General features: G+C 41.8%; 1 protein-coding gene across 1 annotated transcript in view; it reads right to left on the reverse strand.

Moving 5' to 3' along the window:
* Nucleotides 1-17,283, reverse strand: part of Mamdc2 (MAM domain containing 2) — a 159,126-nt gene that overhangs the window by 41,765 nt on the left and 100,078 nt on the right. The window contains exons 8-9 of the mRNA XM_036205401.1: nt 15,607-15,750; nt 12,280-12,545 (exon numbers count right to left, since the gene is read on the reverse strand). Coding sequence (XP_036061294.1) covers nt 12,280-12,545; nt 15,607-15,750 — 410 coding nt within the window. The remainder of the gene's footprint in view (nt 1-12,279; nt 12,546-15,606; nt 15,751-17,283) is intronic.

Consider the following 17,283-nt stretch of genomic DNA (forward strand, 5'->3'; position numbering starts at 1 on the left):
ATTGGGAGGAGTAGAGACAGGGAAAACCATAATCAGGATATATTATGTGATAAAAAAAATCTATTTTTAATAAAAGGGAAATAAAATAAAAATATGGTTTGGAAAGACTCGATCTTACAACTTCCCAGTTAAAGAGCTCTGAGCCTGACTGTATACCAGATACAGAAGTCTTACATCTAAGAGTTTTCAGAGCTGGGGCTCCAAAAGTACAGTGCTTTACTATCCCAGCTACAGTGAACTAAAGGACATTGGCAGGTCTTCAGAAGCAAACTTTCTTTCTTTCTTTTTTTTTTTTTTGAGACAGGCTTTCTCTGTGTAGCTTTGTGCCTTTTCTGGATCTCACTCTGTAGACCAGGCTGGCCTCAAACTAGAAGCAAACTTTCTTGTCCATTTGAAGGAGAATTAGAGTGATGTAAGTAGACTAAGAGAGGAAAATGGGCTTCCTAAGATGGCTGCTTATTTTCCCAGAAAACCTTATAAGGAGGAAGATGGAAAGGCAATGAGGGTGGGTGGGCATTTAAATAGGATCAATAGTGGGAAGAGAGGACCCAGAGGTCTCATAAAGTACCCAAGCCAGCTATGTTTAAAGGATGTCCAGCTTTGGGCTTCTCTTATCCAGAATGTATGCAGTGGTTACTTTCCCTGCAGCTCGGGCTACTGTCTTTCCTGTGAGCTCAAGCCTTTCTTCCTTCTAGGGAATGAACTCAACAACCCTCTAGACAACTGCTGACACCCCATTCTACCTTTGTCTCCAGATCCTTCCAAAAGTCTGTAAAGACTAGGGTTTATCTTCTCTAAGGGAAATGATAAAAGCTAGAATCCCCTTTCCCTGCAAATCTCCCCATAAAACATAGAAACATTACCGTAATCTTTACCATCTTTCTACTTTAGATGGCCATGCAGAACTCCTCGGACCTACCTTATATGTCAGACAGTAGGTTATATACCCACTACTTCAGGAGGGGTCCTGACTGTGCTTGGAGGAAAATCTCCTCCAAATGAGGGGACTGAAAGTACCTAGTCAAGATCCTTTTCCTGCTCCCAACCATTGTCATTAGTACATTCTTTTACCCAGTAGTATTTCCATACAGCAGCAGTCCATGAAGCATGGAAAACATATCCCTGGATCCCCGAGTCTTCGTTTCTGAAGGCTCCCATGTCACATAAAACTTGGATTGGGGCTTCAATTTGTTTGACCTCTTGTTGGGGCTTCCATTTGTTCTCTTGTTGACCTGACTTGTGTAATAAGGAGGTTGTCACAGGGAAGGAAAGTACAGGTACCATGCTTCCCTGCTTGCCTAGTTACTGAGCACTGGAGTGTGATGACTGATACAGAACTGGCTAACAGGGATCCAGCAGGAACCTCTTCTCTCCCTTACTCAGTCCCATTACCTTTCCACGCCATTTTTCCATTACTACTTTAGTAAAGAATTCCCAAATCCCTCGTCCATCATCCTACAACATCATCATCACATCCCCTTTATACTTCCTTTATGTTGAAACCAAAGCCCTAAACCAATGTTATATCCTTTCACTGGGAACAAAGATGGCCAATTTTACACGCTATGGGACATTCTAATGGGATATGAATGTGAAATCTCCAAAAGTGAATATTAGACAAAGAAAAGATAACCACTGCCATTTGACTTTATTTTTATTTTTTTAGGACAGGGTCTTACTAAGTAGCTGAACCTGACCTCAAACATGCGTATCTGGTATTACAGGCATGTAACACCATGCCTAGCTCAAGAATTATTTCTTTTGATAAATCCTTAGAAAGATAATCATTATACCAAAGGTATACATGTTTGGATGTTTTTTTTTCCTTTTTATAAAACACTGTATTAAATTGCTTCCAGTTTGGCTCCATGGTGGAGGGGCTTACTGTCTGACAATGTAGGCTTGATGACCTGCGTTCTGTCCCCAGAACCCTCAGAAGCTGGAGGAAGAGAACTGACTTTACAAGGTTGTCCTCAGGCCTCCACACATCCTCCCTGGTACATGTATGCATACATACATCATATGCTCCTTCAGTAATAATAATAAAGTAAATACAACTTTTAAAAAAGAGCATACACGAATGATATCCTTGCATCCTTACTGTATTGGGTAGTTTTATGTCAATGTGTTAAAAGCTACAGCCATCTGAAAGGAGAGAATCTCAATTGAGAAAATGCCTCCCTAAGATGTGGCTGCAGGCAGGCCTGTAGTGTTTTCTTAACTAGTGATTGATTGGAGAGCCCAGCCCATTGTGGGTGGGGCCACCCATGGGCTGGTGGGCTAGGGTTCTATAAGAAATCAGGCCAAGAAAGCTATGGGGAGCAAGCCAGTAAGCAGCACCCCTCCATGGCCTTGGTATCAGCTCCTGACTCTAGGTTCCTGCCCTGTTTGAGTTCCTGACCTGACTTCCTGTGATGATAAACTGTGATGTGGAAGTATAAGTCAAACAAACCCTTTCCTCCTCAACTTGTTTTTTGTCATGGTGTTCCATCATAGCTATAGTAATCCTAACTAAGACACTCACCTTTCCAGGATCATGTTTATACACATATGCATGCACATATGTTTATATATACATATATAATTAGTATGTATATGTGTATATACACAAAATTTATGTATGTATGAATGTATATCCTATAATGCATTTATTTTAATTAAAATAAATCATGTTTATATGAGCATATATTAATATATTTGGGGATCTAAAGTAAAAGATTTACCTTTTAATATATAAATACTATATATATATATACTAATGTATGAATTGTTAATATATAAAATATATATTAATATATAAATACATTTCTTCTTTTTCTTTTGAGATGCTGAAGCTCAAATTCAGGGTTCTATGCCTGGCAGGAAAGCAATCTACCAGTGAGTTACATTCTGGCCTCTCTATACTTTTTCTAAAGCAAAGCTTTGTTTTTTATAATTCATAAATCAAACACTACAAATAAAGTATAAACAGAGCTATGAAGAAAAACATCACATTTTATGGTACTATATTTTTAAACATATATTCAGTTGATAACAGATATATTATTATTTAGAAATGTCTTTAATGATAAATAGGGTTAGATGTATATTTTCAATGATATTTCTTTTTTACTGATTTCACTATAGATATCTTATTCACTTCCATATTGCTTAGCTTACTTCTATTTACCAATTTATTAGAAAAATTTATAATAAATGTATTAGGAATACACATGATACACACACATGCAAACAAAACACTTATATGTACAAAAGAAAATAAATATTTAAAAATTTCAGAGCCCTAGGCAGTTTACAATTATTTACTTTGGCATTTTTTTAAGGGCACAATGAAGATGAAGAATTTAAGGTGGAAATACAAATTGCAGACTTGAATTTCAGCATTGTTTTTTTTTCCCCTAAGGGAAAGAGATTCTTGTAAGAGGAAATAAGTGGAGGATAGCATCTGCAAAGAATGCACTTTGCGCAAAAATAAAACATAGTTCCTGCCACTAAGATGCCTAAAAATAAAGCAAGCAGAGACTTACAGGTCACCTAAGTGCATGTGCTCATTTCAATGAGAGGGGACATGGCATTCCGATTTACACAGTTAATGCCTGAGACAAGATTCCAAGCCAGGTCTTCCTATTCCTGACCCAGTACTCTTTCATTATACAAATTTCACTGCAACAAATAAACACAAGCTTCAAAGGAAGGGGCATTTGTGAAAGAGCTCAGGAGATGGGTAGGATTTTTCTAGAAGTGTAAGGATCCCTGAAGAAATACCAGTGAGTAACACTGTCTGCTGCTGAAACCCTTTGAAGGAACATTGAGAAGAAAGACAGAGTGGGAGGACATGTGGAGTGACTGGATGGTGAGGGCTGTGACCCCACACATGTGTTGGTCTGAGTTCAGAGAGCCTGTTGAGGGGTGAGAGAACTATGGGAGATGAAGAGCTTTAGAAGAAGTGGATTACTGAGGATGTGTCTTTGGAGTGCACCTCTTGGCTCTATGTTGTAGAGTGTTAGTTGAAGATGTGTTACATTTGTTTATGGTGTGGAATATTTGTTTTAATGATGCAAAGAGGGGTTGCATTTTTTATGTTGCATTTGTTTGACTCTGTGAAGCTGTGTTACTTTGCCTGTCTAAAACACCTGATTGGTCTAATAAAGAGCTGACTGTCCAATAGCAAGGCAGGAGAAAGGATAGATGGAGCATTAGCAAGAGTTTCTAATGTTACTCATTTAACCACAGAACTCTTGTTCACTGGAACATATCTAGTGTGTTGTAGTTTATGGTGCATAGCTAGGGACTGACATAGGCTTTAGCTTTGGTTTTTGTCTTTTTAACCTAGTGGGGAAATTATATTTGGTTGGATGAGGGCTTCTTCTTAAATGCATGCAAAGCTCAATGTTCAACTTTTAGTCTTACAGTCAAATAAGGATGTAGATTGAAAATGGTTTGTAATAAGGATTTTACTGAGTGCTGAACTGATCATCAGCCCAGGTCTGGAAGAAATAGAGTGCTTTGCCATCCTCTCATTTGTCAGCCTCTTAACTCCCCTCCCCCAAATAAATACTTCAGAAACAAAATATTGAGTCCTCCTACCCCCAGTGCTTTTAATTAAAAGGCTATTCAAGCATCTTTGCTAAAAGGAGTTGCAGACAGAAAGTTCCTCAGGAGCTACCCTCCTTGCGACAGTGACCAAGCATATGTTAGGTGTAGCATTTGAGGACTGAAAGGCTAATGTTTGGGTGCCATCATGAATTTCTGATCTCATTCTGGAGTCTCTTCTCACGGTATGGCTTTTAGTGAAAGCATTTTGGAGCAAATTGTCCCCTCCCTCTCTCCCTCCCCACCTCCCTCCCTCCCTCTCTGTGTGTCTGTCTCTCTGTGTTTCTGTTTTTCTCTCCTTGTCTCCCTCTTCTCCTTACTCCCCCTTTCCTTCCCTCTCCTCTCCCCCTCCCTGGAAAGTGCCCTCTCACTAAGCTAGAACACACCCTCACAGATTGCTCATTCTTTCAGGTACCTTTGTTTGTTTGTTTGTTTGTTTGTTTGTTTGTTTGTTTGAGACAGGATCTTGCTTTATAAAATCAAACTCTCAGTGTCCCTTCTGCCACAGCCACCCCCTTTCCTAAATGTTGGAATTATAGTGTGTGTTACCACACACAGTCCCCAAACAGTTCTTCCCAGCTGCCCTCTCTTCTACAGAACACTGTGATGGTGAAGATGGGGGCATGGAAGATATAGTTTTATAGTTCTTGAACTTTGGAAAATGTTTCTAAACATTAAAAATATTTTTTTTTTTTTAGGGAGAGAAAAGACTGGGGAAATAGATCAACTAATAAAGTACTTGCCACGCATGCCTGAGGAACTAAACTCCACATCAGGACCAACATAAAAAGCCAGGTGTGGCAGTGAGGAAGCAGCTAGGGGGTCCCTGGGGCTGGTTGGCCAGACAGTCTAATCCAATTAGTGAGCTTCAGCTTCAGGGAAATGCTTTGTTTGGCAAGTAAGGTGGCAGCCAGGTGGTGGTGGTGCACACCTCTAATCCCAGCACCTGGGAGGCAGAGGCAGGCGGATCTCTGTGAATTCGAGGCCAGCCTGGTCTACAGAGCGAGTTCCAGAACAGCCAAGGCTTCACAGGGAAACCCTATGTCAAATAATTAATTTTTTAATAAATAAATAAACAAACAAATAAAGTGGTGAACAATTGAGAAAGACTCCTAACTATTGATCTCTGCACACACACACACACACACACACTCCTCTGCACTGCACATATGTGCGCGCACACACAAACATATATATGCAAAATCTTGTTGTAGGACTCATGGTTGGATACTTCTTCCATTATTCAAGAAAGCCTAATATTGCTAAAAATGATTTAACTCTGACCTCATTTTCAGCACCTCACAGCAAAAATCAAGATACAGAAATATCCATGCACTGAATAAATGTTGTGACCTAGAAAAACTGCCTTTGTTCTTTCTTTCTCTATGTCTGTGCTGTGCTGATTTTAATTGTGCTAATTATATGCCAGGAGACATACTAAATACTTCACCTAATTTCATGGGACACACAGGACAACTTTATGCAGTGAGTACTACCAGATGCCCATTTTACTCATGGGAGGAAAATAAAGGCTGCATAGATAACTAGCCCAGAGTATGAAGCCATGAGTGACAGAGTACCCACAGCCAGGCACAATAAGCAGTGTGCAACCTCTCCCCTCTACCTCACGGTCTGCTTTATCTGTGATGAACCACTCTGAATTCTGATCCCTTCCAGGAGCCAAACATTTCTAAAATCCATCAATGGAGAGTCAGTTTAGTAAAGCTCTGGATTTGCTGAGTTGCCTGATGTGTCATTTGACATCAACCAGGAGAGGGTTGGGTGGCATACAGAGATTGTATAAATACAGCCTGTGTTCTGTAGTCCATGAGTCCTGGATCCACTCTCAGCCAGTCATTTGAAAGACATGCAGTATTGAACAGTGTCCCTTTTCTCTTGTCTTGTTTGTTTTTGTTTTTCAAGAGAGGGTTGCTCTATGTAACCCTTGCTATCCTGGAACTCTCTCTGTGGACCAGGTTGGCCTTGAACTCAGAGATCCACCTGCTTCTGCCTCTCAAGTGCCAGTACTAAAGGTGTGCACCTCCATCATGTGGCTCAGCATCCTTACATTTTGCCAAACTTTTAAGTATGATCACAAATTTCTCTTCCTAAGGGAGCCGTGGCAGCTAGTGGACTGTCCTATAGAGTTATTAGAAGCCTCAGCTGTAATAGTGTTACACAAAATGCACCTTCATAGCTTGTTTGCTGGAGTGGCATATAGGAAATGCTTACTTTTTGCTGTCTTTCCTTAAACAGGGCTATAGATGACAGTTTCAGTTAAAGATCAGCTAAGAAAGTCATCAAGGAATTGTTCATCTAACTAGCCTATTGTCTTAAAGTGGGCTGAGCAAGTATCAAAAGGGGCAAGAAAGAGAAAGAAACAGGCTAAGAGGAAGGTCATGAGGGGAAGGACAGAGAGGGGGTCTGTGGATTGAGAGTATGGGAGGAGAAGCTGGGGAGACAGGGTGAAAGGTTGGACTTCACAGTTCTGGCCAAGAAGCCCATCAATGTGCTGTGTTTTGGTCCCAACCCCCAAACCATGGAGAAAAGAAAAGAATGTGCATGAAAGCAGGCCCTGCTGAGGCATGGGCCCTGGCAAGTCATAGTTACTGGTTTGGGGCCTGAAGTATCGAGGACACAGTGCAGGCTCCTTCTCCAGCAGTGATGTATGAGGAAGCCCTCAGGTTAGCATTAATTTCTAACAGCACATCTGGGTTCATCATTGGGATAATCTACTTTCATTCTAGAATGGAATGGACACTATAAAAGAGATACTTTTTTTTAAAAGATATGATCATGTTATGGGAATTAAATAAAATAATAAATGGTACCTAGACTCCAACAAAGGTTTGAAGCTTCACCTCCTCTACTACACAAAAAGAGGCCTTCCTTAAGACTAGACCTCAACCTCCCAAAGTTCTCCTGCACCAAGGGGCGAGCCTCAGGGCTAGCAAGATCACATTTTACTCCTCAGCAATGTCACTTAACACCCTTAGAAAGGTCATTCATTCACTCATTCATTCACCACATATCCACAAAATATACTTAAGCAGAATTTTGCTGTGGACACGGAGATGATAAAAACTGGTAAAGTCCTCGTCTATATGAAGGCTCTAATAAGAGAAGAGAAGAGTAATAAAAGGTAAACAAAAAATTTAGTTTTGGATTTGGATAGCTGTGGTGTACAAAATAAGACAATATAATGGGGGAACAATCTGAGGATGGGCAAATTGCTGATAAACTGAGTCGTCTGGAAAGTTCCTGTCAGAGAGGAAGCCCTTCGTGAGTGTAGCCCCCTGCAACAAGGACACACCTCCTCCCATGTGAGGCAGGGGGATATGGGAATTGATGGGGAAGGACTCCCAGTGAAGAAGGGCTACAAAGTGAGAAGGCTGTGATGAAGGAATGGCCTTGACACGGAGGGACAGAGAGGAGTCTTGTGAGGTCATATGCCTTTGAGCAGGGTAGAGGGAGTAGAAGTGAGCAGTGTAGGTGATCATCAGATCACATAGGGCTTTACAAGCCGTGGTCAGGGAGACAGCTCTGTTCTGCAGGCGATGGGAGTATTTCGTGGAGGGAATGGCACCATCTGATTTATGCTTCAGGAAGATGATCTGGTTGCTGGTTCAGAGTAGAGAAACAGCAAGCCAGAGTCACAGAAAATAGCAAAGTATCTTTATAATTGAGGCGGATATGATAATTTTGTGTGAGGGGGTGGCAAGTGAGACAGAGAGAACAAGTCTGAGATGCATTTTAGAGCTCCAACCTAATGATCATGCCTCCAATTTGAAGGAAAGCATCAAGAAACTCAGGAGAACCAAGCCATTTTAACATGCTGAGATTCCAGTGTCCTCTGTAAATGGATTGTCAGAGGATGGTAAGGATTGGGAGTGAGAGAGTACACTGCTGGACACAAAGTAGGTACTTGATGAACAGCCATGTACCTCTGTTTTTGACCTGAGTTGATCTGCCACTTTCTAGAAGTCCCAGCAGGTTCATTTCAGAATCTTAGTCATTATAAATTCCAACTATTATAAAGATGTATGCGAAGCACAATATGTTCAGGAAAATCTCTTAAGCTTCCACCAGTTTAGAATAAGTTAAAATAAATATTGAATGATTAAACTGTAGAAAGCAGCCAATTGAAGCTTCTAGACAACATGTAACAGCTGACAAGCATTCACCCTGTGCCTATTTTCAGTGCTTAGTGACTTAACACTCTTTTCTAAATGTGATGAATATTTGGAGAAAAACACCCTCTGTGGACAGGAGCCACATGTGGGGAACAATCCCACAGGTTTGGTGGTGTGCTTCTGAAATACTTTTCTCAGAGGCATTGCAGGATGCTTACACAGAACTACACATCTAAATCTAGACTCTTAGGGGTATGAAGAGTCCCATCCAGATCAATGAACATGCAGGGACCTCTCCCAGCATCTCAGAGTGGAAGAACTGGGCATGGAATTCACATAAATAAGCACTTGCCTAGTTCTTTACCCACTGAAAATCTGCTAGTCTACCAATCCCGAGTTCAGGATAGTTTATTTTATATAGTGATATTTTATTTGTATTGAAATGTGATTTTATTTGTATGTTAATAAAGTTGTCTTGAAGTCAGAGCAAGCTAGAGCAGAAGCTGGGTGGCAGTGGTGCACGCCTTTAATCCCAGCACTTGGGAGGCAGAGCTAGGTAGATCTCTGTGTGTTCAAGGACACAGCCAGCATGGCAGACACATGCCTTTAATCTCAATACCAACCATAGAAGACCTGGAGGTCTGTACAAACAGGCAGTGATGAGGAGGTCATGTGGCTGGGTGTACAACCAATGAGAAAACAGAACAGAAAGTCTATAAAAAAGATAGGACACACAGCAGTAGGTCTCTTGCGGAGAGGAAGAACCGCAGAAGCAGTGAAGGGTAAGGTTTTCCGTTCTTGCTCTGACCTCATGGTTTTTAACTCTGCAACTGGCTCTGTGTTTCTTATTTAACAAGATGGTTACATCTACAATTTTACAGGAAAACAAAAGGAAGGACACAGGTACTAAAAACCAGAAGCCAAGAGGTTATAGCAAGAGAAGGGTTCACTCTAACGCTACTACAAAACAGCAGATGGAGGGCAAGGAAGCAAACCTGGTTTGCAATTAGAGACAGAATTATTTATATTTTTGGAATCATCTTATAGATTCAAAGATGGTATGGCACACCTGGGGCCATTTAGAAATGGGCAAATAATTTTGGTTGTTGCAATAATCATAGAAGTTTAAAATCCAGTAATTTGAGGGATGGCACTATACAAAGTCAGAATTGTCTGCCTTATAATGTCAACAGAGCCTCTGCTAGGATATCTGTTCAAGGTCAAGCACCTACAGCGTAGTAGGAATATAAGTGTGTGTTTAAGCTGTAACAACATCAAAACAACTATTTCTTTGAGATGGACAAAGAAAGCAAAGGAAAATTATAAAAGTGAGAATGTATTTATCTTACAAAGTAGGCGTAAACAAACACTATCTAAAGTTTGACACTGAAGTTTAGTTAAAGTTATAAATTCTAAGAGCCAAAATAAAAACAACTAAAAACTATGAGAGGGAGAAATATTTATCTTTTCATAGCAGAGAATCAGCAAACATAGTTAAGGTTAATGGAGGAAAACATTGCAAATCTGGAAGGAAACTCCACAGAAAAAAACAGAAGTGGAATTGGAGTTTGCATTCATGGGTAGCGGACAGTGGTTAAAAACCCTGGCTGTTCACTGTATCCCTAGTCTTAAGTAGCTTTCCTGTGTATAAACACTTGGAAACATAACATATACACACCTAAGTCCACATGGGTATCCACCATATGTAAGCAAGCTTCAGTTCCTCTCCACTTACTGCATCCCGCCCCCACTCTGAGGAGCTAGTTCTGCCCAGTAGGAGTCTTCTAGAACGAGGCCAGTTTCAGATATACATCTGGAGGTTTCTCTGTTGAACCTCCATTTGAATCCATGAGCAGATCCTTCCAAGAGCTGTGAGAACTCCCCTACCCTGATTGGGCCTAGCTCCGTTTTCCCACAGTGGCTGGGCATCTTGGTGTTCAGCTTCCAAAGAAGAAAAGGGCAGAACCTTGGGGGTCCCCTTATCTGCTAGGAGGCTGTCTGAACTTTGTAGGTGTCAGGTCACAGCAGGGACTCTCTGGGAAGGATTTAGCAGATTCCTAAACATTTACCAGTGGAGGTTACTGGGGAGAGGAGGAGCAGGGGTTAGAAGCCATCATGGCTTGAACTTTGACCCTCCAAACATCAGGTTTGCCAAGTCTGGATGACAGTATTTCAAGTAACAATCAGTAGAACCACTTTTATAACTTTCTGAGCAATCTTCCTGTGGGATAGTGCATTCGATGACTGTATCTCAATTTAATGCATCTCCATCTGCTGTCAAATGTGACTGCCATCTCATGAACAGGATCTGAGATTTATTTATCTTTATATTCCTTGCTTCTAACATATACAGAATAAATGATGGTTGAATAAAGGAACAGACATATGGATGAATGATTAAATACATGTAAGCCAAATAAATTAACAAGATGCTTGTTATATTTTCCCTTAAAAATCAATGAAATTGAATTGAAAGTATAACATACATTCTATGTTCTGGTGCATCCTTGATTCTGTAAAACCAGGATGTGTATGTTTGTTGTGATGACCGTTTGTGAGAGTTAAGTAATCGGTAATGGGAAAACAACTTAATTCCTTGAGATACGAGCGGCCTGGGCTTCTCCAGCAGTGCTGGGCCAAGGAAGAAGTGCAATAACATTGCAGGTATCAAACAACATTTACACAAAGAACAATTCATCGAGAACACATCTGGAATTGTCTAGGCAACAAGCTAAAGGATTGCCTTGCCCACTCATGGTTTTAAGCTTTCTTGGGGAGATTGGAGTTGGGGTACCCCTTGGATGATGTGATGATCAGCTTATTTACCCATCCACTCAACAATATGTATGGAGCTCCCATTGCATGAGATGCCTTTGGAGGAAAGGACCTTTGCTCACTCTCTTTGGGTCTCTCTCTTACACAGAGAGGACACTTAAGAAAAATGTTAGTTGGCCAACATGCCAAAACAAAACAAATTTCCCAACACTGGTTTCATATCTTAGTTCACAGAATTTATTGCATCTGTGAAACTTCCTTGAGTTTATGAATTGGTAAGCTTAGGAGGTTAGCTGCTGCCATTCTTGTGTGTTCTTGATTTATAGGTCTGTTTTTGCATTCTCGTTGCTATCAAAATCCACTGCTGATGGCTCCCTGTGCCAGTCTCTGAGTGGGGTCAGATGGCTCTAGTGAGCGGCCTGTCTTTACCCTGTGCTCTGCTAAGACCTTAATCACTGACCTTAAAGCCACAGTGAAGACCCAGGCACAATGATTTCATCCTTTAAATTTCAGCACTGTTTTGGGGGGCGGGGAGAGGGAGAGGAGGAGGGAGAGGGAGAAAGAGAGAGGTCTTAGGTGGACGTAATTCAGAAAATGCAAAGGAATTGAAGACTTAACCTGCACCTGTCTGGGGACAGGTTATGTGTAGTGTATGCATGAACACAGGTGTTAATTTGAACAGAAGTGTAATACACCATCAGTGGGCAGTAACTAAACAGAAATCGCTAACATATCAAGCAGTCAAAACTGGACACAGGTAGCACAGGTTCTACTGTACCTTTGTGGGCATGGGCTTCTTAAAGCTGATTTCAGCTTGCATCCAAACACCCCTTGGGGACTCGAGCACAGACCAGATCTTCTCTTGAACTACGTGGTTTTCTTCAAAGATATAAACTGCGAGGGTGTCGCTCATTTTCAAAAATCCAAAGATGGCATAATGAAAACGCACACAGTACTGCATGTTTCCTGGTAAGGAGGGACCATAAAGCCTCCCGATGTAACCAGGCTGGAATGTAAATTTGGTGTTGGCCAGCAGATAATGCCCTGGGAGGAAAACAAAGGACTTAGGGCCACAGCAATGCAGAGTGAGGAACACAGACAGACGGGTGGAAAATGGCCAAAGAGATGGAGTGGGTCAGCAGAGACTACTTCCATAGCTTTAAACTATAAAGATGCTTTTTCTAATGTTTGCGATTTAAGTAAACAAAAAAAAAATCTGTAAAATGTCCTTATACCTTGATTGCAAAAGAAACACTTTAGAGATTCAAGTAAATGTTGTAAAGCAGTATAGATCTTAGAGTACACAGACTCAGATTTATGGTATTAAGAATTATACTTTTTTTTTATAACACAAAAAGAATGAGTGAGCTTGGAACTACTATCTAGCTCTCTAGATATCTCATGCTGGGTCACACTCAGTGGCAGTCATGAACTCATTCCCAGGCCTTATCTGTAGTGCCTTGTTGGGTGGTGGGAAGGCAGGCTGGCCTGGCATCGTTTGAGATTTCTGTGTCTGGGCAAACCCCAACTGTTCTCTTGACCACATATTAAACCTGCTTCTGGCAAACCATGTTTCTAACCAGATGGGCCCTCCTAGGTGCTAAGGCTGTGTTCAATTTCTTTGTTTCTTCTAAATAACATAAGGAAGTTTCTAGCAGCAAAGCTTCCCTTACCACTGACCCTACTATCCATATAGTCAACTTAAAATGGATCCGTGTATGCAAAGTCAGGCAGAACAGAACAGTTTTCCCCTTTTCTGATCCATTCTCAGTGAATTCTCTTCATGGCACATCAGTGTTTGACCTACAGTCTGGTTTTCCCAAAATATTTTTAAAATCTCATCCTCATAAGAAGAGTCAGGGGTCCTGTTCTCCCCCCTGCATAGGTGGGGCATGTGTGACACAGTATCATCACTGCTGTCTGCAAGCCAGGAAGAAAAGCCTCTCCAGGCCCTGGACTCCAGACTTCCAGCCTCATGGATGGGACAAAAAGCTCTGGTCTGTGGTACTTTTCTCTGGCAATGGACAAATATGGATGGTCACACAACAGCCCGACCCTTTTGTAACCTAAACATCATCCTTCTCTTCTCTGCTCAAAGCCTTTCAGTGGATTTTTATCTCCTTTATAATTAAAACCCCAGTGCTCACTCTGGTCTGTCAAACCTGTCATCCATTGCCCTCTCTATCTTCTCCCATCCCCATCTCCCCCTAAGCAGCCATGCTGCCCCCTCTACTACACAGTTGGTGTGGCCAGCTCTCTCCACACTGAAAGACATCACAGAAGCGTGTTCTCTGCAGCTTTCCTGAAGAGACCACTCCTAAATGCCCAACCCAGATCAGTTCCTTACTCTATTCTCTCCAGAGCGCTGAAGGCTGTCAGAACATAATACCCCAAATATGCCACCCTGGCACATTGATTAATTTGAGCAGAAGGCACTTGAGGACAGTCGAGGCAGAAAGAGCTCTCTGTCCTCTCACTTTCTATCAAAAGAAGGCCACAAAACATCCTAAGAGCGAGGCACACACGTTCAGGAAGTCGGTGTAGTAGAGACTGAGACTACACCAAAATGGATCTGTACAAACAAACCCATAGATCTCCTAGTCTCTTTCTCACAATTTACCATTCCCCCCTTTCCCCTGCCTCAATACGTTCCACAGCATTATCATTCTTTATTAACAAATGATACGTAAGCTTCCAGGCCTATGCACTTTTCTGGTTTTCATTTTCTCTGTGAAGATTGCCATGTACATGTAAAAATATTTTACTACAATGTTACATTTTTCTCTTGTTGACTTGATTCATGTCTAATTTTCAGCCTCAGCTACAGAAACTAAGAGGAAAGGGGACACATTTTCCTACCAGACACCCTTTGCTACCCTTGAAATTATGTTCATTTGTGTATATGTTTATCTAGCACTTCCTTTGCTCATTGAAATGGTTCTCAGCCAGGAGAGTGAGGTTCATATCACTATTTTATCCCCTCTGGGTTAATTTGCCAAAGTTTAGAAAAGGCCAAAGCCTACAAACAGGGCCTGCATTTCCACAAGTTAAACCATTTGTAAGAAATCAATGAAAAATTATAGGTATAACATTGCAAGGCCCTTTCCAAAACCATCTTTGGGGTCTATGTAAGTGAGCATATGCAGAAATTTAGCTTCCTTAGTTTCATCACAAATTCATCACAGCACCCAGGATGTAGATAAATAAATAAAACACAAAATTACTTAGCCTCCTGCCTGCCCTGTGCCCCCTTGAGTGTGATTCCTGAGGATGTTGTTAAAGCATTTTCCATACTCAAGCAGCACTCAGACCTGGGTTCTGGAATAGATATGCCCATGAAATGTCCACTCAATTTTTTTCCAATAGCTTTTTCCTCACCATGATTTTTTTGTTTTGTTTTTCGAGACAGAGTTTCTCTGTGTAGCTTTGCTCCTTTCCTGGAACTCGCTTGGTAGCCCAGGCTGGCCTTGAACTCACAGAGATCTGCCTGCCTCTGCCTCCCGAGTGCTGGGACTAAAAGCGTGCACCACCACCACCCGGCAACGTTTATTATTGTGGCAGAACACATAATATAAATTTTCCCACTTTAACAACGTTCAAAGTGTTATTTCTTTGGTGATTCACTATGCTTTCATTTCTTTAACTCTCAAAGCAAGAGCAACCACCACCATTCTCTAGTCCTGTAATGTTTCCATCACCCCCAAAGCAAACTCCATGGCCGTTCCACCGACTGCATCCCCGCCACCGCAGACCCCGCAACCAGTGATCTGCCTCTGTCGATAAGGACTCCCTTGTAGATTTCATACAGATGGAATCCAGTGTTTTTTTTTTTTTTTTTTTTAAGTATTTTATCTGAAATGAAGAGCAAAACAGTTTCCAAATATTCATCTAATTGACAGACTGGTGAATATTTCGGGTAGCACAGCATACCCTGAATGGCAACTTAAAAATGTCCAGTTACCGCCTGGTGGAACTTCTTCGTTCTCACTCTTTTCTCCCCCCCCCCCCCCCGCCCCGCCCATGGCCTTTGCAGAAATGGAGTGAGAATAGCAAGTGGTGTGTGGAAACAAACCCAGGATGTGTGGCCTGACCGACCCCGACTCACCAGTTCCTGACGTGTGGTCCCCTGCCCGATACATGTTCGGTCTCACCCTCACTCTTGTCCAACCGGGACCCTCTTTGTCTTGATGAAAGTTGCAGAGGCCTTCCTCAAAGTCACAGCTGCTTTCCGCAGCGCTGGAAGGAAGCCCTGGGCAATGAGAACCAACGTTAGAGTCATGCGGGGACTCTCGGAAGACTGCATTGAACAGTCGACAGACACGGCTACGTTTGTGCCGGGGAGACCGAGGAAGAGACACAGCCAAATATTTTTATCCAAGTGGTGGGCTGACAGGTTATCATCAAAACAGTGTTTCGACGTGACAGGGAAATTGTCCTTTTCCTCCCTAAAAGGAGGGCGGGAAGGAGCTCTGATCACATTGTCTACAAAAATAAAAAAGTGCTAGGTTTCAAAAGCGATTTCCTTTGAGAATGAGAAAACTGTGAACGTTTACTCAAAGCTTTCAAAACGGCTCCTACAACGTTTACAAGAAAGAAAAAGGAGAGGATTTTAAGAGACAAGTAAGTTCTAAGATGTGTTTTAGAAATAGTATTTTCCAGAGGTAATTCCCCTTGGTTGACGAGTCTCTGCATCAGAGGGGTTTTGACTGGGACTGGTTGTAGGAGCCGCTGTGCCAGAGGAAAGGCAGCTGTTAGCCCAAACCACACGAAGTCACACCAGGCCATCAGGGGCTGCTATTGGCTTGGCTTTGATGAGTCTATTGTCATTTATCATTTTTCCAAAGTCTGGCTTTGGCCCAGACTGCCTAGATGGAGTGGAATACAGAAGACTCCTGCTCCTTTGGGAATAATAGTTGGTACTATTAACACAGGACTTGGAAGCCTCCACAGCTAAGGTTGTCCTCTGGGGTCAGAGGGGTTATGACCACAGCAGTTTGGGATGCTCGTATGAGCCTGGTCTGAATGATGAGATACACTGTCGGGACATTTTAGGGCCAGAGAGATAGAGGGTGTTGTTCTGGAAAGTCATCTGTAGAGAAACTTTATTCTGGGAACAGCCCAGCTGGCGACACAGGGCTGTTTAGGACAAGATTATGTTCTCAGTTAATTTTTAAACCAAGAAAGCACTCATGTGGGTGGAAGAACTCAGCCAGAGTGAATGGTCAAAAGAATCATTCAACCAAATGCTACAAGGAACCCAAGGTTCAGTTTTGACCCAGAAAAACATATTGCTGTGGGATGTCTTTCTGTACACTGTGAATATGTACACTATGATTGGTTAATAAAGAAGCTGCTCTGGCCTATATCGTCAGGTTATAGCCAGGTTATAGCCAGGCAGGAAATCCAGGAGAGAGACAGGAAGAAGAAAGGCAGAGTCAGGTGTCGCCAGCCAGATGCAGAGGAAGTAAGATGAGAATGTCTAACTGAGGAAAGGTACCAAGCCACGTGGCTAAACATAGATAAGAATTATGGGTTAATTTAAGTGTAAGAGTTACTCAGTAATAAGCCTGAGCTAATGGCCAAGCTGTTATAATTAATATAAGCCTCTGAGTGATTATTTTATAAGTAGGCCACAGGACTGCATGGGCTTGGCAGGGCTGGAGAAACTTCCCAACTACAACATACAGCTACAAAAGGAAACCAAAAAAACAAAAAACAAAAAACACTGTTGGAACAGTTAACATGCTTTGGGAACTAACTGATAACACTGTATCAGTATTAA

The sequence above is a fragment of the Onychomys torridus genome, chromosome 1 (genome assembly GCF_903995425.1).
Source record: "Onychomys torridus chromosome 1, mOncTor1.1, whole genome shotgun sequence".
Classification (NCBI taxonomy): Eukaryota; Metazoa; Chordata; class Mammalia; order Rodentia; family Cricetidae; genus Onychomys; species Onychomys torridus.